At 43.9% G+C, this 20423-nt stretch overlaps 1 protein-coding gene across 1 annotated transcript; it reads right to left on the bottom strand.

The window, feature by feature from the left end:
- Nucleotides 1–69: 69 nt before the first annotated feature.
- Nucleotides 70–19338, bottom strand: bcl2l13 (BCL2 like 13). The gene is made up of 7 exons (XM_071515475.1): nt 19232–19338; nt 17947–18150; nt 14854–14943; nt 14549–14705; nt 13176–13248; nt 12825–12953; nt 70–3701 (listed from the first exon to the last, which is right to left on the bottom strand). Exons 2-7 carry the CDS (start codon nt 18083–18085, stop codon nt 2625–2627), a joined length of 1665 nt encoding a protein of 554 aa, XP_071371576.1. The 5' UTR covers nt 18086–18150; nt 19232–19338; the 3' UTR covers nt 70–2624.
- Nucleotides 19339–20423: the final 1085 nt, after the last annotated feature.

Below are 20423 nucleotides of genomic sequence, written 5' to 3' on the forward strand. Positions count from 1 at the left end.
ATTAAACTGAAATTTACACATTAAGCATGTTGACAAACCACCACAGACACGTTCTCTTCAGTTGTTTTCTTTATTTAATATTCTGGTCTCAAACTGTGTATTATAGGAAACTGAAAAGGTACAAAGTGCCAAGTTGGGGCAATTAATATTCAAACTCCTCTAAACTTTTCTAACCACACAGTTTCCCTTTGTATGCACACATGTAGTTTCAGAGTCTGGGCATTACTATGCATAACACTGACTGACATAACATGAAAGCATCCTTTCACTTTCTACAGTGTGGAAGATAGTATCTACCCAAATCCATAATGTTCTTAGAGCCATTCATGAATTTGCATAGTCATACCAGTCATAGTAATTTCCACCCCAAAGCCTGAAAGACAAGTTATTTTGAATTGGCCAAGCGGCAGCGGTGAGGGATGTGTGGCACCTTTGCAATGTCATTTCATATTGACATGACTCATAATTCAGTGATTAAGCTTTCTATTAGTGGCTGAGTTTGTAAGAGGATGGGATGACAGATTTTCCAGCTAAATTGATTACTTTTGTGTAGGGACATCCGGTCAAGAACTCCCATACAGTGTTAAATATTCCTGTAAAAAAGTAACTCATACCGTTTGACACATGAGGCCTTGTGTGTATATTTACTTCTGGATTCACATTTCCATCCAAAAAGAAATCTGCTATACTTCATTCCCCGTAAGTGTAAAACAGTACAAACAGGTTTTATTGATTGTCACAGAACAGATGAAAACTCATTTTGTTTCTATTACGGGAGTGTGGAAACCCGACTTCCTGATAGTAGAGAAACAGCAATTGGGGCGGGTGCACTTATTGGCGAGTTGTGGTACAAGGTAGGCACATGATGGGCTAACAGTGGAATAGCAAGGCAGTGTTGGAAGGGCAACAGGGGCCAGTACTGAGGACAAACGACACCTGGCTGAAACAGTAAGCGGTCGAAGGAGACCGCAGTGGAAAGGAGGTTGGCCCCTTGGGAGGCTTTTGACCCATAAGAAGACTTTGGAGGTGGGAAATACAGCATAGGTTAATTTCAGAAAAGAGTCATTTCAAGTCTGGCGATGTGCCGGTGCACTAAATGTCCATCTATATTAAAGGGAAGGTTAAATTCACACCACACATACATGCTGCAGTCACATTACTGCCTATTCTTTCCTTAGTGAGTGTACCTGGATTAGTTTTGCTCACTTGACTCACATGGTAAAGCTGGCATCTTTTAAGCAGTGGCTGACATTTTTCTTTTTTAACTCATGCAAACAAAGTGTAGTGTAGCTTACACAAGGACTGTTGAGCATAGCCAATTACTGACAGTTCTACATCAGATATTCTTACTGTCCAAGGATGAAACTTGACATATTGAATGACTGTCGACCCACCTATGGGAATATCCCATTCTACAATCCCAAAAATATAAAAATATAGTTTGGTTTAGAGTCCTTCAGCCAACTTAATGGGAGCTTGCAGTATGCTTGATGCATGCATCAGTTCTACCAAATGTAGAAATTGATGCTCTGCCACTTATATTTTTCCACCCGTACTATTTTAGCACCAATAGTAGTAATTTGGAACACATTTGCAAAGTAAAAATAATTTTTCATCCATCTTTGGGCAAAATCTTTAATGTCTTTCAATATGCAAAAAAGGTGAACTAAAACATCTGCTGCACATTTATCAAGTGATGCAAATCATATGTGCCATATGGAAAAGAAATATTTTGTCCACAGTGGGAGTCAAATAGAAACAATGGTAGAAAGTAATTTCACCTGAAATGCTTAGGGTCTCAAGTACATAAATTAGTGTTTCAATTTGTCAGTTAAAAACTCAAATCGATAGTTTCATTTCCACATCATATCAGGATTGCATATCAGAGATAATATCAGAAGCATAACAGTTACAGGTCAAGGAATATGCAAATAGTTACCTTTTATTTGCAAAGTAACTGATGTGCAGGAAATTGCAAGCTCTAAAGTCACACTGGGACAGCCGCTGTGGGTTTTGAGGTTTACCTCAGCCACAGCCCAGCCAAGAGAGAACTGTCAATACACTTTCCATTTGTGTGCACTGACGGCACAGATGGCACAAAACAACTGAAATAAGCCACAGAGACACAACGGAAAGCGAAACAGGCAGACAGGAAAATACACAGTCCAAAACACTTTCCAGTTTGAGAGGTGAAGGGTTGGAGTCACAAATAAGTGTAGGCTCAAAATCTCAAATGAACATGAGAAGATTGGAGGGGAAGAAAAATACAACAACAAAAAAGTAGTACAAAGGAGTACATTATTTCCCCTTTTCTGTGCTTGCACCTGGTGGATTGTCGTGAAGGTAGGTCTGCAGGGAGCGAAGCAGCCCAGGATCCCAGCAGTAAGCCTGGGGGTGAGGTGAGGTCTCGGGGTCTTGGGTAGGGGGGGGGGGGGTTGTTTTCACAGATTCTAAACCTTCAAACGCATTGCAAATAGAAATGCAGCCTAATCATGATACAAACACAATTTGTCAGGAGAGACCCACCATGGCTGATCTAATGAGCTTCTTTCTGCCTCAGCGTCCTGTAATGTTGCATTCTGTTGAGAAGGCCCTCCCCTGAGAAAGATACTGCCGCCACTATTCTACTTCCTCCTGTAGGTCAGCGCACCGTATGCCACGACAGCAGCTAGGGCGGCCAGGGCAGCACCTCCGTACAGCAGCACCGGGAGCTCCGACGCTGGGTCAGGCTCTGTCTGCACTGGGGGCTCATCAGCCAGGGCCTGTACAGGGGCCTTTACAGGGGCCTCTGGGGCCTCTGGGGCCAGGGGTGCAGCCAGCGGGGCCTCCGGCTCTGCCACAGTCTCTGCTTCAGGCTGGGGCTCCTCTGGCTGGGGAGGCACTGCGACTGGCTCCAGCTCTTGTTCTGGTTCGGAAGCTGGTTCGGGCTCCGCTGGTGCTGTGGGAGTCGGGGTCAGGGCGTCCTTGGCTGGGGATGGGGGTGCCACCTCGACCGGCGCCGGCTCTGGCTCAGGGTCTGGTTCTATTGCAGGAACAGGTAAAGGTGCTGCTGGTTCCGGCTCAGTAGGTGGAGCAGCAGCTTCCGGGACCGGAGGAGGCGGCGGCTCTGGTTCCGATGAGGTGAGAGACGGCTCTGCCGACAAGCTTACGGGCGTCTCTATTACAACTGCCTCCTCTAATGAAACTAGGGAGGCCGGGGCTGTAGAATCGGCCTCGGAGGACGCTGGAAGAGGCGGAGTCTGGTCCCTACATGCCGCCCGGAGCTCAGCCAGCTCGCTCTCTGTACCTAGAACGCTCATCATGCTTTCCTGAAGCTCCGGCTCCTCTATTGCTCCGACTTCGCCGCCCTCCTCAAGCAGCTCAGCCTCCTCGCGCTCGACGTGAACGATGTCCGAGTTCGAGGAGTTATTTTCGCTGCGCTCCTCGGCCAGGGCCGCGCCCTCGTTGCTGTCCAGGCTCTTGACGTCTTCGGGGTCCATCATGCCGACCTGCGCCCAAGACTCGTGGCCGGCCAGAGACACGGGTAAGCTTTCTGTCTGCCAGGAGCTCTGCCCACTGCCGTTGTCTCCGGTGCAGAGCAGCGAGGAGGGGGGGCTGAGCTGGTCGGAGTGCTGCTCTCCTGACAGGATGTAGATATCGTTGCTGTCCTCAGCGATGATAACGCCTCGCTCCTCCTCTTCCTCAAGGTTAAATACTGCACCCTGAGGAAGACAGACAGGGACAGAGAACTCATTTACCTTATGTTGTTTTACACAGGATTGTTGTACTACGAATGATTATGCAGTTTGAATAGTAATGAAGACATTCAGCAGGGATTGCGTGTAGATGTACTGAAAAGTTATGAAAAAAGACAGAAAAGAATAGAAGATAAAATCAAATTGTGTTGGCTATGCATCGGCTTGGCATTGACAGACTCCGCCACTTGGGTTACAAAGCTCACTAAGGAGTTACAGGTTACGAATTCTAGTTATTAAGACAAAATAGTAATGACGTGCAATGTATGATGACTTCAGCTTGGAAGCTACTATAGCACAACACATGCAAAGCATAGAAATTGAATCATAAAGCAAATTCAGTCACAGAGGCAATTTTTATTATGCAGGAGCATAAAATCCACTTATGCCATCTGAACTAGCTAAAATGAATCAATTTTGGGGTTTAGGTTATGAAAATGCTGCAAAACACTGAATGAAACGGTTTAAACTGAAAAAAAAGGTTCTTTTTTGGAGAAGTCTTACAATGGAAATTTGGATGAATTACAGGAATCAAGCCACAGCACACAGTAAATTACTTTATACCTTTGGCTTGCCTTGCATGCCACCTAGTGGTATGCAACTACCACCCATAGCTGGCTGAGAGACAATCTGTATAAGGCTCTCCTATTATGCAACAGACATATCTGATGATCATGTGGGTATATCAAGTGACAGAGTTTAACTTGTTGTAGCGAAATACAGTTAAATCAATTCACTCAAATGGTACTGTTTGCGCTGTCCTGTATGAATATTTTGACCTCCATCTATTAAAAGTCAAACTATCCCCTAAGCCAGTTTGCCATTCCGACATCTGATATAACCGCAAGGGAAAAAAAATTCTGTAGATAGCGTTAACATCCCATTCTTAGTGTGAGTGAGTGACCATTAGCCCTACCGTTTTCCTCCACTGAGGGTATAATGTGATGCAGTACTTGGACTCTAAGTGGATCAAAAATAGGCCAGTGAGTGAGTGTGCACAATAAACACACAAGAATAAGAGTCAAGCTGACATGCTTACTGCCTCGGGGGCACACAGCTTCTGTTACATGCTTTCAAAACATTGGATAAACGGACAGGTTTGAGGATGAAGATGTTGTTGTGGATGGCTGTTTGCTACACTTGCTGGAATGTATCCCCCCCAGTGGTCAAGCAGTAAATTCTAACACCCTAACAGCCCCCTGCGTTCAGATTTAACCAGGCCTCAACTTTGGCCTTGTGCACATTCCCATCTCTCCTCATATATCACAAAAGGATGCTCCCCATCCCACACTGCTCCCGGTGGTCAGAGCACAGAGAAAGACAGCCACATTAGTTAAAGTCGGTGCTTCTTGTTCAAGATGCAGCATTGCTCATGTCAGAGAATGGAGAAATCTATCATAGTTTTTGCTATTCTAAAAACAGTCACATCTGTTTGAGCAGAGACAGCTAGCAGGTGATCTGGACACAAACGCAAAAAATCGTATCGTGACCAGGCTGGGTGAGCAAGATGAACAATTGTGTGGCCTAACGCTGGTGTGCCAGATAATGAACTGAGCTTGGTTGGGTTGAAATAAAATTTGAGTCCGTCATGGGCGGACTTCCCCCGTTGCACCATAGTGTGTGTCGCACAGTTAAATCATGTCCTGAACAGACCAGATTGAAACAGACAGGGGCAGAGAGGTCTGTCTGAAACGTTGGGTGCATGTGTGGGGGTGCGGGTGGGGGCAGACAGACAGGATCTGACAGCAGAGAGCAGCTCCCAAGGCAACACTGTCTGACCCAGCCGCAACACAGTCAAGCCTCATTTTAACACATAACTATGCGTCATCGTGTTCTTCAGTGTGGCCCAATCTACCCCTATACTACACTTAATTTAGGCATAGCCTACAGCTGACCATCCATTTGCATCTGATCCACAGACCATTTAACTACCATTGAGGCACATGTAAACTAGAATTAATCTATTTAAACTAGTATTTACTCAGTGCCTTGGTTATGCTCTGAAGGTTATTTTCCTTACAAGGACACTCTCTCAGTGTGGTGCATCCTGGGAGCCACGCAAAGGGATTACATCGAACGGCATCCATCTCTACCCAGCGTTCGCTTCCTCCATAAGCTGATTTGCATGTGGGAGAGAGAGAGTGTTTTACATCATATTTGTATTAAAAACCCTCACTCTCAGGGTACCGCCTCCCCAGTGGTTGGACAGAACGGGACAGGTCTGCCATGTGGTGCAAAATCCAGAGGAATTGGTTTCTGATCCCGTTTGGAAACACCAAAAAGAATCCTAATCCTGCATTTATCCTTCCATGTCTCTATTACCTTTAAGTCATTACTGATTTAAAAATAAAGAAAATACCCCCAAAATGACACAAAAACTCAAGAAAGAAGCGGATTTAAGATGGGATTTTAATGAGATGAATGTAAAGGTTTGCTTTACCAAACAAATTATTCGGTGATGTCATTCAAGGAAGGCTGGTGAAGAGAGTCTGAGATATGAAAATGATGCCTGGCTATAGAGAAGGCCAGCTGGGTGTCCTTAGCTTAGTTGCAGTGTAGTGTAAAAACTATGATCAACTATAGACCATTTCCCACCCAAAACAGCTTAAAGTACCTGAACTGCACAGGAACACGTATACCGAATGTTGCTAAAATGATAAGACGAAGTGAAAGTGTAAGCAAAGTTATTTGAGCCCCTGCCTACTACTGATCTGTATCGCCATCTAACCAGGTACAGTACAACATCAATAACCGCAACAATAATTCCACTTAAAGGAAATAATAATGAAAAGAGAACGCACCTGAGAAGAAAATCCACCCTGAAGTTACAACTTTTGTTCGCTCAATACTTTCCTTTCTTTAACTTTCCATGTCGTCCTCTAGCACGGTTAAAATGAGGAAACACACTTCGGGACTAGCATAGTTTTTAAAGGTGTTGTCTGTTGTCAGGCGTGTTCCACAATTCTCCACCTTCGCCCCAAGACAAACACACACTGAGAACACAAGCACACATTCCTGTCATAGGGCCAAGGGTGTACAGTGCTGCACCCATCACTGCATTGCTTTTTCCCCTCACTGGGTAGCTGGTACTCTCTAACACAATATTAAGCTGCTCCGATAGACAATACTGCACCAGAGAGCCACCACTGATGTTGGAGGACTGAGTAGAAACAGCAAATCTCTCTAAACAGAGGTTTTGGGAGAGGAGAAGAGCTGCCAAACCTGTGTGACTGTCACAAGTACTTGTTACTTTGGCACTATCCAAATATGAATGCCACACATGGTCACCATGTTGCATCCCTTTGCAAATCCAAACATTAGATGTTGGATCTTAAAAACGCACGCTATGCATGTCAACAACATTTCAGTATTAAAACTCACAAGTATCCAAAAACAGGATATGAAGTTTTGTGAACCAATGGCATACGGTATCTAGATCATTTCGGTCTATGTAATGTGAGATAAGCACTCTTTACATTTATGAGGATTATGTCATCACTGTTCCCAGTTAACACTAGCATCAGGCTCAGTGAGGCCTCAGCAGCTGACTGAGTTGATTAAGCCCCAATGATGAGAGAGAACTGCTAGACTGTTCATCAGCATCTCCATCTTCGTTGTGCATTATTAAATGAAAATGTCATTAGACTGCAGTGATTTACAGATAGCTAATCCATTTGGCAGAGGGTGTGTGTGTGTGTGTGTGTGTGTGTGTGTGTGGACAAGAGGGGTTTAACTAGTATGCTTCTTGCTCTTGAGATTGCGAGAGGCTGACCTACAATGAATCGGTTTCACCTTCAGGGCCTCTTCCCCACAGTAATTCTCAATTAGCACAGAGCGAGGACGTAGGTGCCGACTAACAGCGCACTTGATTACATCAACCTTGCCATTATTAGCAGTTTATTATTTCGAATATTTACTTGAGACTATTCCAATTTGCTCCCACAGAAAATGGAGCTAAGATCAATCCAACAGAACTCAAACAGAGGTTGAATTAGTTGGAGTAGGAACACAGTTGAATTCAGGGTAAATTAAATGGATTAGGAATACAATTGGGCCCAGGTCTGGTCACTAAACTAACTAAAAATGTCTATGGAGGCTATGTTCAGTGCTCTTACACAGTCAGTAAGGTCCTGTCAAAAGAGAGAGACTTACATGATGAAAAAAAACTCACAGGAGGAATGTCCATCACCACAACCACTGATCTTATTTCTCCCTACTTCATTAGAAAGTCTGCACTCCCACTCGTCTGCACCAGTCCAGTACACAACAATGAAACCTTATTATGGGAGAAGCCTTAATCTAAAACAACCTCACCGTTAAATCAACAAATAAAAGCTATAAATCACACTATCAAACTCTCTGATTCCCACAGTCTCTCTGTGTTCATGATAGAAACGCAAATACATTGTTAGGATGCGAGACAAATGATTGTGACTGGGCGCTCTGTATCAACCAGTTTAGTACAGGAGGGTTAATGTAAAGCAGGTGGCTAGGTGACAAGAAACATTTGGTTAGACAAACAAATTCAAAACTCAGTCCCTCCTTGTAATATACAGTAGACAACACCACAAATTGGAATTCACATCACAGATAATATTGCATACATTATGACACTGAACAGCACAAAATGTGGTGTTTTGACAACTAAGGATTGTTTAATAGCTAAACAGACAGACTCTGATCTGACAACTTTGGCAGGGCCTTGGGCCAGCTGCTTTAGACCTGAGGTAATGTGTGCGTGCTACACAATTTGCATCAGAAAATATTGATTTCTGGCCAGTCATCATTAATAGTGTTGTGGCAGGAGCCAGACTGATGGATAGAGAGGCTAGAGAAATGAAAGGATAGATAGATGGATGGGTGCCCTGTTTAACCTTGGCAGTGGTCCAATGTGTTTCTGCCGTGGCAAGTTTTTAGCAGGCTACAAGTGGGCCAGTCAAGCCCCTGGTGATGATGTTTTTAGAGGATTATGAGGTTTATTTCTGGGTTTCTTCAGCCTGAACAAGCACTCTACTCTAGTCCAGTCTCTTTTCACTGCAGTGGCGCAGTGATGCACATACTGTATTTCACCCTGGTGCTGGCGAGGTGCTTACATAACATGGGGGAGCACTGTTTCTCTGAGCAGGGTGCAGTGTGACGTGCCCTGACATAGCCCAGGCTAGAAACGTTGCAGCACCTTACCCCTAAAATGGCGACCGCCTCTTTTGTTTCTAGGAAACAGAAGCTGTTGCCAATATAAAAACTGTAGACCTTTATAGTTTAGTTCACAGCCTTCACGGCACATGACATGCAGCTTTGACTATCAATTTCCTATCAATTCACCACAATAAAAGGTATGCATGCCTATTCATTATCCCTACAGTATCCCTATGGTATCTCTATGGTATTTTATTTCAGAAGAGGCTGAAGGCAGCAAGACAAAAGACTGCTCTCTGGTTGCTCAAAGGCAACACAAGAGGGTAAGCTAACCTGGTAGCTAACATTAGCATATATGTCCCGTGTCGTGCAATAATGACGATTCTCTCTGACCAATCCGTAGTCTGCAGTGTTTTCACGTCACCTTTTGGTATCGCCTCAGCTCGCTTGGCACCTCGACGGAGGTGCTACCAAAAAAAGTAGCAGGTACCAGGTAATATGGTACCTGGTACTTGCCCAATGGAAAACCAAAAAAGGTGAGTCGAGTAGAGTTGAGCCGGTACCATGCGGTGGAAAAGCGGTGACCTTTGCCAAGAGGTCAGGTGGCAGTTGCAATTGTTGGTGTGCCATTTCCTGGCCTCTGGAGTCGCGTTACATCACGTACAACAAGGTCTGTAATACAAAATGGCTGATGTGCCCGGTCAGTCCTCACGCAGCAGTTTTCACTGTCACACTTTGGAGGTTAGCCTTCTGGTCCCTCGAGAGGAAGGGCCAGGAACAGCACACAGGTGTACAGAGAGACAGGAGACGGGCCGGGGACAAAACAGAGGAGACAGCCGAGGCCAGAGTTGGGTTGGTAGAGGCACGGAGCTACAACTGTCCCTATTCACCATAAGTTCTATTCTGCCAAGTCCATTTTGTGTTTGTCGCACACCTCTGATATTTTACAATATCTTTTCTGTGTACGCCATTTGCTTGCTCATCACCCTCTCCCCTCCCCCTCCATCATGGCCCCCTCTCACCCCTCTTTCTCCCCCCTCCCCCCCCGGCTGTGCTCGGTTTATAAGCTGCGGTTTTGTTGCTGCCAAATGAAGTGTACACCACATTAGGGTCATAATCCTTATTGTATTCTGATGTAACTAACAAAGGCATTATGAGAGCCACCCATCCCCAACACTTTGTGTGTGTGTGTGTGTGCTTGTCAGTTGCACTACAGCCACAAGTATAGGAAGACAGGACACAATGTCCTAGGAGAGGAGAGGACAGAATATCTGCACTTCAACAGTCAATACTGAAAAATAACTGATCGCTCTATAAACAATCTTTGAATAAAGAACTACTCTTTGTCGTCATTTCAACAAAGGTTTGTGATAAGGAATGAATCAATAAAAGAGATATACATATAAAAAAGAAATATGTCTTGTCCATTTTCTTTGTTTTCTGTATGGACGAGCTGCAGTTTTTTGCTCCATATATGCAGCGATAGGCTTTGTATTGTCGGCTCTGTGCTCGATAAGTTCACACATCTTGGGTTGAGGTCGCTGTGCTAAAAAAGTCAAGTCGTATATTCACATGCTTCACTTAACAATGAAAGCGGTTGAAACCAGAACCAGAAAGGTGACCCCTTCCCTGCTGACGAGAGTTCATCCTCTACTATCCCTCTGTCTCTCTTACAGTGTACACACACACACAGATCGATGTTCTCACTCTGTCTCTGCTTTAACACTATAAAAACACAAGTTAAACATCCTACCTGAATGCAAAGTCTTGAACGCCCCGGGTCTACACTGGAGAAGACGGACAAAGCTCAAAAGAGTCCAAAAGACAGAGATAGGGGTAGAAACGGAGTAGAGGTAGTGAGCCAGCTGGAGAGAAGTGTGCATGCAGGCAGCTGTCAAACTAATGGAGATTTCACTTTGCTCTCACTGGCTCACCGTGCCCTCCCCTTTTCTCCCTCATCTCTCACCCCTCCCTCCTTCCTTCCCTCATACGCCCTCCCTTCTTCTGTCCTTCCTATTCATGTGCTATCTCTCTCTCTCTCCTCCTCCTTTCTCTCCCATCCCTCCCATTGCCCATCCTGCCCCAGCCTCTCATCCGCTCATCCCCTGTGACATAACGCAGAGTAAGAATGTGGCCTTGTTCGGAGCCGGGGGAACCGTGTTCACGTTATACGGCACGAAAGAGCGGGAGAGAGCATCATGGCCATGAGGTAATGGCGACCGAACCAGCGGTTAACGCATCTAGTCACATGACCGGTGTCAGCGTGACCTGGTTCATGGGGAGCCATCTGTGACGCAGTGCTCTACTTATGACAGCGGGAAAGCACTAAAGTCTCGCAAGCATCGTGACAGTCTAGAAAAAGAAGGCGAGTCGTCTACCGTCTCTGTGATGTGACAACAGTAAGTTTGTGGACCAGCATCCCAACTAGTAGAACTATTATTAAAACATAAGAGGAACAAGAGGACAACGTGAGCGTCGAGAAAAGAGAATTCATGATGTGGCTCAAATATCAGGACATGTTCCTGTTTTTCCTGTCTAGGCGATACTCCAATGTGATTCAGAGTTAACATGTTTAATTGTCACCATGGTATGTTGTGATGTTAGGGAGCCGATAGCTGCACCAGCACAGACATTTGCATAATGAATTTATTGAGTGAAGGACGGAAAGGAGGGGAGAGATGAACTAACAAACTCTTTCACTTGTTAAAAAGCAGTGAAGTGTAGAGCTATGTCTATAGATTAATTGACAATTCATTGCTTACAAATGATCAACTCAGCATTAGGTTTTGTCCAGGCTTTAACCCTGCAGACAGACATGTAAAACCTGAAGTTAGCACCAGAGAACAAACTCCCTGACAGCCTGCTGCTGTAACAATGTTGAATGATAATGGCCTTCATTTGCTAGAGTAAATGCTGTACTGGAGTTGAACTATATCAGGGTGTTCTTACCAGAGGACATATCAGTCCCAACATGCACAGCTGAACCAGGCTGGCTTTACATGGTGCAACTTCCATGCGAGTTGCAAATAAAACTTTTACTGTTGCCATGTCCCCAAACCAACCCTGAACATTCCAAATAATGATATAAACCCAATTTGTGATTGCTGTTACGTTGCACTCAAGTTGCATCATGTAAAGCCAGCCAAACTGCCAACATGACTTCTGTACTCCAATAATAAAGATCCCATGAGCAGAGTCGATTTCTAGATATATTTAAACAAGCAAATGTGCAAATAATGCCATTTTTCAACTACACAACCTGAACAACAGATTGCTGTAGGTGTAGGAGTCAGCATTCTAAGTGGAGGTGTTTTTTTGTTCATAAAATCTAAAAACTTTAAGTAATTTAATAGTCACTCTGGGGTAAGCAACATGTCTCCAGGTGGCTCTCTGATGCCCTCAACTGGCCTGTTTGAGTACTGTGCATCATCCTTTTTTTGTTGATTATTTTTTGGCCATTTTTTCCTTTATTAGACAAATGTCCCACTGAGCATCATCCTTAACCATGTAGGGGATTTTCCTGTCCAGTCCACATTGCCTCTCCCTGTTCCATCAGTTCCCCTGCCCCCTCCAACAATCTTACATAAAGTTTAGTCATTGATGCATCTAAGCCAAGTTTGTAGTTGTTAAAGTAACTGCAGCACAGACTTAAAATTATTTGAACGTCTTTTCAAATTGATTTTTACCTAGGCGTCTACCGAGGAATCAGGATTACTGTTGCCTTTGTCATTTGTAAGAATGATGAAAATTTCTGAACACAAAGTTCCAAAAAACTAAAACTCTTGCTTAATTTGCCAAAACATTCTTAGTATAAATCAGGAGGTTACAAATAATTATTTCTGACAGATATCTGGGTAACTCAGTATACCTGCTCCCCCCCCCCCTACCAAGAACAAACTAAACCCCATACATCCCTAAAATTTGTTTTTCACGCTCCACACCAAGTGAACTCACCCATCCCCCTTGGTGGATGATGTAGTCGGCCTCAGCCTCCTCTAGGAAGCGCACCCCCAGAGGCAGCAGGGCCGTCAGGGACTGGCCTTCGCTCTGTAGCGCCTGTAGCAGCACCAATGGCACTAGCACCTGGGGGAGAGGGGAGGAGAGCAGAGGAGAAGAAGAGAGCAGAAGTTATGAGGGAGTCAAGAAAGGACAGAAGAAAGAAAGGAGTGCAGAGAGCAGGAACAGGCAAATTCGAAAAAGCAGCAGTGGGCAGATTTCTAGCACCTTTTGCATGTCTTGGGCTGACTGTCAATTTTTAACTGGAGTTTGTAGATAGAAGATAAGAGAGACTCCTGGTTGCCTCACCTTGCTCCAGCCTCCCTGTGTGTGTGCCGAGGCATCCAGCGTTGTGTCCCTGAAACTCTGGTAGTCCAGAGGGCTGAAACACAAACAACAATGTCATGGTATAAAACACCAGAGCAAAGTACAGGCTGCAAACATTGAAACCCACACACAGCTGTATGCACCCATCTTCAATAATATGAGAAACCATGCCTAATGCAAGAACCATGCAACAAAGTGTGCTTAGGACTTGTGCTGGTTACAGCTAGGTGGCAATCATATGAGTTTTAACTCCCGCAATCAAATTATTATTATTAATCCTCAAGTGACGTTAGGCTAGTTAACCATCCAGGCAGTGGAGAAACAGAAGGAAAAGTCAATTTGTGAAGAGCTAGTTTACCAGGCAGCCAATCAGGAGCCTGTTTGATACAGAGCCATCGTTTAGCTTTGATTTGATTGGCCCAGAGTGTACAATTCGCCCTCTCCAACACAACTTGGAATAATGCTCTCCACAAGGACACAAGTATTGACTTGGCGTTCTGGGATTTGATCTCTCAAATCCTAAACCCTGGTAGAGTTAGTGCCATGTTCTACTCATTGAGCTACACTAGATCTGTGTCACTGGGTGTAAGCATGTGTGTATCATATACGTTAGTGGGCATGTGTTGGTGTGTGTGTGCATATCTGATTGGGTTTATGAGAGAAGGCCTGTGAGAGGATAAATGGGGTATGTGGATGGGCAATTAAATGAATATGTGCCAGTATGCACTACAGTATGCAAGTAAGCATGACATTTTTTCTTGCAAATTATGTCATCCCTTAACATTTCTTTTGATTTATATAATATTTGAGTTCATATAATGATGTTTTGTCAATCATTTTGTTTTTACTGATCTCAAAAATAGCTAAAATTTAACACACAAAGGCTGAATTAATTTCATGCCACACATTTTCACACTTAACTGCTAGACTGGAAGAATTCCCCGAGGTTAAAATGAGCCACACCATTTAACAAAAAAGAAAAAGAAAATCAACACTGACTTTGACATTCCTTACAGGTGAATGAGATTGCAACACTCACCTAGCTGGTACACACATTTTCCTCATATTTCCCCCATGTATTCTGAGCGCAGTGTGGTGTGGTACTTGCTGCACTGCAGTCCAACTATGTGTGTGTGTGTGTGTGTGTGTGTGTGTGTGTGTGTGTGTGTGTGTGTGTGAGAAATATAAATGGTGGGAATCAGTGAAAGGTATCGATCACTTCTAAGCAATCAAGTATCTTAAAGTAGTGAGTGTTGATGGTGATCCTGTATGTGATTCTACACCAGCATTACCATGAGAAGCATGATCTACTAAAAAGAGGCTTTTTAAACAGAGATCCAGAGCAGAGGACTGACCCAGTGAGGAGTGTGTGTACCGCTGCGGCCAGGTGTGTGTCCAGGTCTCTGGCCACCCGGTCTCCCAGGGCAGCGAGGCAGTCTTCAATGGAGCTGTCCGGGTTGGCTGGACTGAACACCAGCGACGTATGGCGGTCGAAGCCTGTGCTGGAGAAGGCTGCAAACATAGAGACCATAGAACAGAACATTAAGAGTTTGATGATAATTAAGAGGCCAGTTTGTAAGACTGGATATGACTGAGGGGATGTGGAGGCTTGACGATACTCAGGAACCGTTGAGTCGTGTGTTTGCGTGTGCCCACTTACAGGCGGAGATCTCGTCTTCCAGTTGTCTCAGCTCATCCTCTATCTGCCCCTTTATCGCTCTGTTCCTCTCTCTCTCGTTCTGGGCATCTCCTGAAAGAGATAAACACATGACTCATCAGCCAACTGTCTCACACACACACACAATGACATGGTTTAAACACCATTCACACTAGTATACGAGGCACAGCAGTTCATTTTAGAAACTAAGCTAACTGATAAGCAGCTTATTCAGTGCACTGTCCCGCACCTTTGGCTGCATTTATTTGAGTGCAGAATATGAACTCACATAGCACACGTATAGTGGGACGGGCATAAGGTAGAAAATGAAACGTATAAATGAATCTGGTTGTTCTTCAGAAAGATTTGTCTTTTGTTTAGTCACTTTATCTTATTTCAGACACAGTTCAACTGTCACTTCAAAATAATGTAACAGACATCCATATCAGAGATTTTAAGAAACATTACTTTACAGGCCAATTATCAATTGGCCTTTAAAGTAATGTAAAGTATGTAAAAGTAAATTAACAGCTTTGTGATGATGATGGGTCTAGCGCTAAAAATTGATGAATGATGGTGGCGTGACGTCAAACAAGACTAGGTGCATTAAGACTAACTGCATTATTGTACTATGTAATAAGTATGGGTCACACACACATGCCCAGAGCCTTCTGTATGTGATGTAATGTATGTGCGGTATGTTGTTTACAGGCAGCTTGTTAAAGGGTATGGGCGAATTGTATGGAAAAGACTTTTGGAATAGAGTGAGGAGCACACATCAAGCGTCTGTGCTTCCTTTCATCACTAGGTCACCAAGTATCGACTTGGCATTCTTGGATTTGATAATCAACCCAGGTTTTCAATTCAACCACACACTACAGCAGGTGATTTCACTGATTAGCACACCTTCAACCAGAGAGGGGAAACTAATCAGTGAAATCACCTGCTGCAGTCTGTGGTTGGAATGAAAACCTGCAGACTCGTTGCCCTCCATAGCACATGACTGTCCAGCCCTGCATTACAGGCTTCATCTCAGCTAACACCTCACTTATTTTCAACTCATTAACCTACTCCTCCTCCTCAGCTTGCTTTTTGCTCATCTCCAAAAGAAAAAAAAAATAGAAACGGTGCTCTCTCTCTCCCTCTCTCATTGCGTGCATACAGGCAACAATGCACAGCTCATGCTGTAGTAAAATATTCACAACAAGGTTCAGTCTACACCGCTGGGGGCATGGAGAACCACGCAAGGGGCGCCACAGACACAAAGGCGACAGTGTGCATGAACATGAATGCATGAACATTAGTGTATAAATACACAGTCACACACACAGAAACATTCTGAATGCAGCCATTCAGCTAGGAAAGATCCAGTGTTCACTGAAATAAGGAAGGGTAACACATCTGTTCACACCCTCAACCTAAATGTATTAGTTATTTCCACTATGCTGAAATCAAATAGTCAAATCCCCCATTACTTCCCTTAGTTTGAAATAGCACAGCTGAACTGAGGACTAACAGCCAATAGAAATGAAACACAAACGACCCATAAGAATCATTCTTCACCATTGATTTAAGGGTCAATTGGATTTGATTTTTCCTATTCATGAGGGAAGCTTTTTTTGGCCAAATCAAATAGTGATAATATTCATTATAGGGAGGAGGATTCAGTCCTCTCACTGCCTCAGCCTCGTCCCCTCTCCCTCTCTCTCTCCCTCTGGCCCTGCAGCTCACACATCAGCTCTCGCTCAATGTGGGTCCGTGTTGGTTTTTCCCGGGCCGGGTGCTGTTTCAGCACTCAGTCCGGACAGACAGCCAGCTAGCCAGCCAACTATTTTGCTCCGGCCCATCGGCGTGTGAGTAATCCTATGGTGATTACACATGACAGGCTGTCAGAACTCGGACCGGGTCAAGCGGAAAGCAGGGATCAGGAACTCATCTCCCTTTCTCCGCCCATTCCTAGCACACACACAGAATGACAATAAAGGGGGACAGGAAATATAGGGGAATCTCCCTCTCTTTTTTCCCTCTATCTCTCCCTCTGTTTCTCTTGCTCAAAGTGCCTCAGGATCTTTTCGGATGGGCCAGTCAGCTCTGTTCATATCCTGTGAATGGAACGCACGGCCTAAAATGGTCCTCCTGTAACTGCCTTGCCTTCCATGGTTCTCTCCCTGGAATCAATAAGATTTATTTCACCACAGAAATGCTGTGGCTATGGCTTCACTGCACAAGGTTATAAACATGACATGTTGGTGGCTAGTGTAACAGACACATGCAGCTCTCTTTATCAGCTGGATTTCTAGGGGAAGTGTTTAAGTAAGGAGATTTGAGGAAGCATTTATAATAAGAGTGACATCATTGTGGCGAATGGGGTCAAAGAAGCATTAAAAAAAACAACATTGCCAGATACATGCTTTTTGTCTGCTGCACGCATAGGCAAAAAGATTAAGTTCAGTCTCAACATAACTAAAGAACAGGCGTACTACGTGCCTGGGGGTCATTGCACAAGGCTGCCATAAAAGCCTCTCTAAAGACAGGCCAATAGTCAGCTAGTCTGGACACATGTTAGGCTAGCATGCATTAACTGTCATGGAAGGACTCTAGGTGTGTTTATAGGTAGCTTGACTTAACAAATGCTGTTTATAAGCACTGGCTGTTCCACTCACTGTCATGTCTGAACGGGCATACTAGTCTCTGGATATGTTTTCATGCCAATGTCAGAGACTGCTAAATCCAGCTGGTAAACATGTGACAACCTGCCTACCTAATCTGAATATTTTTTTGTCATTGCATGCATGTGAATGCACGTCTATTTGTGTGCTGTGTGAATGCATGTGTATGAGATTAGCCCTTAGATACAAGTCTGACTACCTCCAGATGAACAGGATTGTAGAAATGACAACTGCACATAAAAATAAGAGTGTGTAAGAGTGTGGCCACTAGTTGCAGTTCACTAACAAGCGGTGCTTCCCCTCTGGACAACTGGCAGTTTCATTTCTTCATTTCAGTTTCAGATCCACACTAGACCTCAATCCAAATTAGAAGTAGCAACATTAAGTGCAAAAAAGAAAGATGACACAAAGAAGTCTTTCCTCTCACCTGGAGCTGCAGTGGGGGCCTGTGACCTGGAAGCAGGTGGCAGTCCCAGGTAGTTGAGCACAATGTACTTGGTTTCATAATGGAACCCCTCAGGCACAGTGGTGGTGGAGGTCGAAGAGGTGGAGCCCGAGGCAGCCATTGAACAGACGTCTGTCAGACTCTCAGGCACATAGGTACATACAGTCAAAACTGGACAAGTGTAGCCTGAGGAAAATAAGAGCCAGAGAAAAAAACTGTCATTAAGGCACTCCTTAAAAAAAAGCTGTTACATGCACAATGTAAAACAGATGTCACACTCATTGTCACATGCATGATAGCACATGGTCCTGTTATGCTCGCTAGTCCACCTGGCAAAGGAGTCAGGAAGGGTGAGGCTAAAGTGGTCACTGCATCACTCGACCACATGCCTATTGATTCATCTTCATTCAACAGAAGCCACAGAGGGGGATCCAGACGCACAGGGAGAGATGGATTTCACATGCATGTCATGACATTATGCTTGTACTTTACTGAGCCTCAATCATAAAACAATTAACTTCACAAAACACGTGGCAAACTCTGGAAGGTGAAAAAAGTTATCATAAGAGTTTTTTTTCTAAACAAATGTTCTGGAAACTATTCTGAAACACTGTTGTGCTATATATTGTCTGTTTAGTTTCCAACCCCGCTGACTTCAGGTAACTCTGAACTGATTAAGTTGGAAACGGAAGGTTTACATACGCTGAGCCTATTGGTGGTGGGTAACTCATCAGCTCACATCGTCCTCCAAAGAAGCTGTTGCAGAACATAGGTCATACACGTGTCAAGCCCACCAATTTTTTTTAGAAAATAAAACTTCCGGAGGCACCTTTCAAAATAAAACTCGAAGGCGTTGCAACGATTTTCGAGTAATACCAAAGTTCTTAAGTTAAAATAAAAAAGTATATTGAATGAGGAATCTGTAGTGAATTAAAATTGTAATAAATACAATTACTGGTCCTTTTCCCAAAATGACCCTTTAACAGCATGTCTATTCATAGCTCTAAGCCTATGCGAGATGCCAAGAATACCTACAGACTCAAAAATAAAACATTTAAGTTAGCGTTATCAGATAACTTGGAAGGATGTCTCCTACCATAAAAAGTCAATTTTAACCATTTTAATCCACCGAGTCACTGGCTACTACAAAACTTCAAGTATGTCTGCAAGCTAGCTAGCATGGTTTGACACGTTATGAGGCGCTATTGCCGGGACACAAAAAACTTCAATTTGACTTCAGTTGAGCACAACTGGAGCCAGTTCTTACCCTCCTTGTCCAAAGGCAACTCGGTGCTGACAAAGGATAGTTCGAGGGGGAAATGTGCGACACGCTCCCCGGCTGCAGTAGCTGGAGAGAGCAACCCCACGCAGTCAGTAAAGGAAGCACTGATAGTACACAGTGTGCTTTGGGAACACACAGCGCGTGTGTCAAGTTAGCTAAAATAAAACACCACTACGTCCGGTCATAACTTTCAAAATAACACCCACCGAATTTGAATTTGATAGAACGGTCATTCCCGTTAAAACCTACACTCTCGAATGCTAAGTTGCCCATTTGACTGATACACTTACAATGGCTGCCATAGAAAGTTTGATAATGCCGATTTGGTGCATGAGACTCAGCTAATGTGTTACCATGGCAACTGCATCACATGGATGAACATTTCAGTGGCAGATGTGACGAACATTCGAACTTTCTGAGTCCCATTGTGTTGGGGGGGGGGCGATACAAAGTACCAAATGAGAGAATAGAGAATACTTAAGGATCAGTAATTTGTAAGTACAATTAAGTAAAGCTATAGGCTCGTCGAGATGCCATGTATGGCTGTTAAAACTACGCAAAGAAAAACTCAATGACAAAATACACTAGACCACTTGGACGGATCTCTGCTACCTCCTACCTATAGTCAACGTCAATTAATCCCTAAAAGCTATGGGAGCTCAAGTTTATAGAGTCAAGGCACCCTTAATAAATCACAACAGACATGACCTATGCTTTACATAGGGTTGTCAGAATACACTAAAAAATACAGACAAAAAGGCAACTGCACAAATGTATGCTTTTAATTTGAAGGCAAAATCGCCTGAATTCCGGTGTTATTGTTGCTATTTATGGTTAGCTTGACACGAAGAGAACCTTGACGGAATACAACTTGTTCCACCAAAGTAACGTTTCCCATCTCTTCAACCAGCGCAAACTGTTCTCTTTTGGGGATTTTTTTTTTTAATCTCTTATGTATCATTATAACATAATATTCCTATCGGCAGTGATGTGGTAAATAAAAAGGTTGATAAATTATGATCTCCTTGTCTCTGGTCATCATAAGTAGCAAAACGCCATTATTAACAAAAATCAACTATAGGCTACTTTTCAGAAATAAATATACACCCTTTTCCTTGAAAGACCCTATCCAAGATAACAGATATGCAATACAATTAGAAAGCTATATTTTGCTTGA

This window comes from Centroberyx affinis, unplaced genomic scaffold, assembly GCF_046629955.1.
Source record: "Centroberyx affinis isolate AG114_WGS23_722 - 3 ecotype Tasmania unplaced genomic scaffold, CSIRO-AGI_Caff_v1 ptg000354l_1, whole genome shotgun sequence".
NCBI classification, from domain to species: domain Eukaryota; kingdom Metazoa; phylum Chordata; class Actinopteri; order Beryciformes; family Berycidae; genus Centroberyx; species Centroberyx affinis.